This window comes from Fusarium odoratissimum, assembly GCF_000260195.1.
Source record: "Fusarium odoratissimum NRRL 54006 unplaced genomic scaffold supercont1.269, whole genome shotgun sequence".
Lineage (NCBI taxonomy): Eukaryota > Fungi > Ascomycota > Sordariomycetes > Hypocreales > Nectriaceae > Fusarium > Fusarium odoratissimum.
Genome location: NW_022158955.1, coordinates 1 through 2,073, shown reverse-complemented (window position 1 = coordinate 2,073; position 2,073 = coordinate 1). Strand labels below are relative to the sequence as shown.

Below are 2,073 nucleotides of genomic sequence, written 5' to 3'. Positions count from 1 at the left end.
GGCGAATCGATCTTTACAGCTGCCAAACCTTAGTTATTACTGGTGGCTAAACGCTGATATGGTTTTCAACATCTCTTCCTTCCCCATCGATATCTGCAGCTGCCGGCCTTATTGAGCCTCCTTTCAGCCTGAGCAGCAGGATCAGCTCGACGGCTGATATGAGCCTAACCCTGATGTCGTTCCTCATCGCCGCCGACACCTTAGCAAGGATCAGATTGATCTGCGTGAGAAGTGTCACAGCCCGGGAAGTTGCCCAGCAAGGCCCCTCCAGACCGTGATACAAAGCGACCGGCTAAGCCTGAAGTAGATAATCAGCTCGTCTTGCTCACCGGACGCATCCGTGACCTGCTAATCGGCGTGGTCGACGCGTCGCAACCGTCCGTGATGCCAAGCTCACCAAGAAATTGAGAACATAGTGCCTATGCTTCTTGTTGACGCCATCCCAAGTCGCCGATTGGCTCATTGCTACCTTTAAATATATGTTGGTATATTTGGATAGCTTAAACTGAGCGTAGCCAACAATTAATGTGTGTTTGGCTTTTTCTTGTAATGGAATTCCATTTTCAGCTGGTGAACTAGAATCTACAAAAGTGCAACTAAATGTGTCCTACATACTTAGTGGAATACTGCATCACAGAAATCGTGGAACACGGTTTCTCCTGGACCATCGTGACCCTGTTACGAAGTGATCCGTTTGCGATTGGTTCATGCATAGTAGGCTGCTTTATGTCATACCTCGGTAGCCGAATTACGTGTTAGGCTGACGAATGTTATGCACTTATCACACAAGTGTAATGCTACAGGGTAGCTACATATTTATGAAGGCCTAAGCTAAATAAATCAAGGGCTACTAGATCATGTCCTGGCATTCAAATCAAGAGCCGGGTTTTTAGTCATCCCAGTTCTAGCGTGACTGAATTATGAAAGGCCTTACCGCGCCGGCTTGATACCTCATTTGCATCCCGAAGATTCCGGACCTCAATATCCTTATGGATTATTTCCGTTGTTCCTATTGCAACAGATGCCAAGGCTCCTAATATTGACTCTAGAGAGCTACTATAATGGCTCCTAATTCATTTACTAACGTGTTTAGACTAAGATTAAGTCTCAAGGACTAACTTGTGGGTTTTTGAAGCCCATGGTGTTGATGGTTGGGTGGCCTCGCTAGGTGGTTTTGGAGTCCGTAACTGTACATCAAGGTTTAAGACTATATTTTCCGGGTTACAAGGGGCATGGCCAGCCCCTCTAGAACCTCCTCGTATGTTGATTTCTGTAAAGGTGACCTTAAATGCAGTATAAAAGGCCAGAAAGATCTCAGTATTGGAAATATGGGTTATAGACCATCTGATCAGATGTTCTATTTCTCGACCATCAGCCTGTTAAAGTGGTCCAAAGCACACAACATCCCAAGTTCGGAGTAGGCTATATTCATGAGGAGGCATACAGAGGGTGATAATCTTGTTCTCGCAATATCTCTCGAAATCAGCAGAGTAGTGGCTTTAGTGACCATCAGATGAACGGTTAAATACAAGAGGGAAAAGGGCGGCGCCCACTTATCAAACACGCTGTACTATATTACCTTTGATGTTTCTTTCCATTATTTCTTTATTATATCTCTTAATTATACTACTCTTAGGAGACATCATAATTCACACCTACTGCCCGTGTCCTAACCGATTGGAAGCTGAAATTAAGCCTTAAGATAAGGCAACCACGTACAAGAGCAATCTCAAGTAGTGCAAGTACATTGAATGGCTGGGTATTCACTAATGTAGTTTATTCGTTCACAAAGTCTGTGGGTTTCCGCTTTAACGCGAGGTGTTACGTTAGTATTGTTTTGTGGTATAAGAGTGATGTGAAAAGAAGAACATGGAAGAGATCAATGCTGCAGTAAAGTCGCCTAACCCGTGTGGGTCTAAGGCCCAGCTCTGTCGGAACGGGACAGCGTAATCCGGCGTTTTAGGGAGAATATTGTGGACATGGTGTGTAGCTGTTGCGCACTAGAAGGAAAGCTCTGAGTTAAACGTCCTAGCATTCAGAAGTGGGACAATTCAGATGGTTTGTACTAGTTGG

At 44.8% G+C, this 2,073-nt stretch overlaps 1 protein-coding gene across 1 annotated transcript; it reads right to left on the bottom strand.

The window, feature by feature from the left end:
* Nucleotides 1-200: 200 nt before the first annotated feature.
* On the bottom strand, nucleotides 201-463 carry FOIG_16874 (uncharacterized protein; the record flags this gene model as incomplete). The annotated part of the gene is made up of 2 exons (XM_031218354.1): nucleotides 201-298; nucleotides 346-463. 2 exons carry the CDS (start codon nucleotides 461-463, stop codon nucleotides 201-203), a joined length of 216 nt encoding a protein of 71 aa, XP_031051932.1.
* Nucleotides 464-2,073: the final 1,610 nt, after the last annotated feature.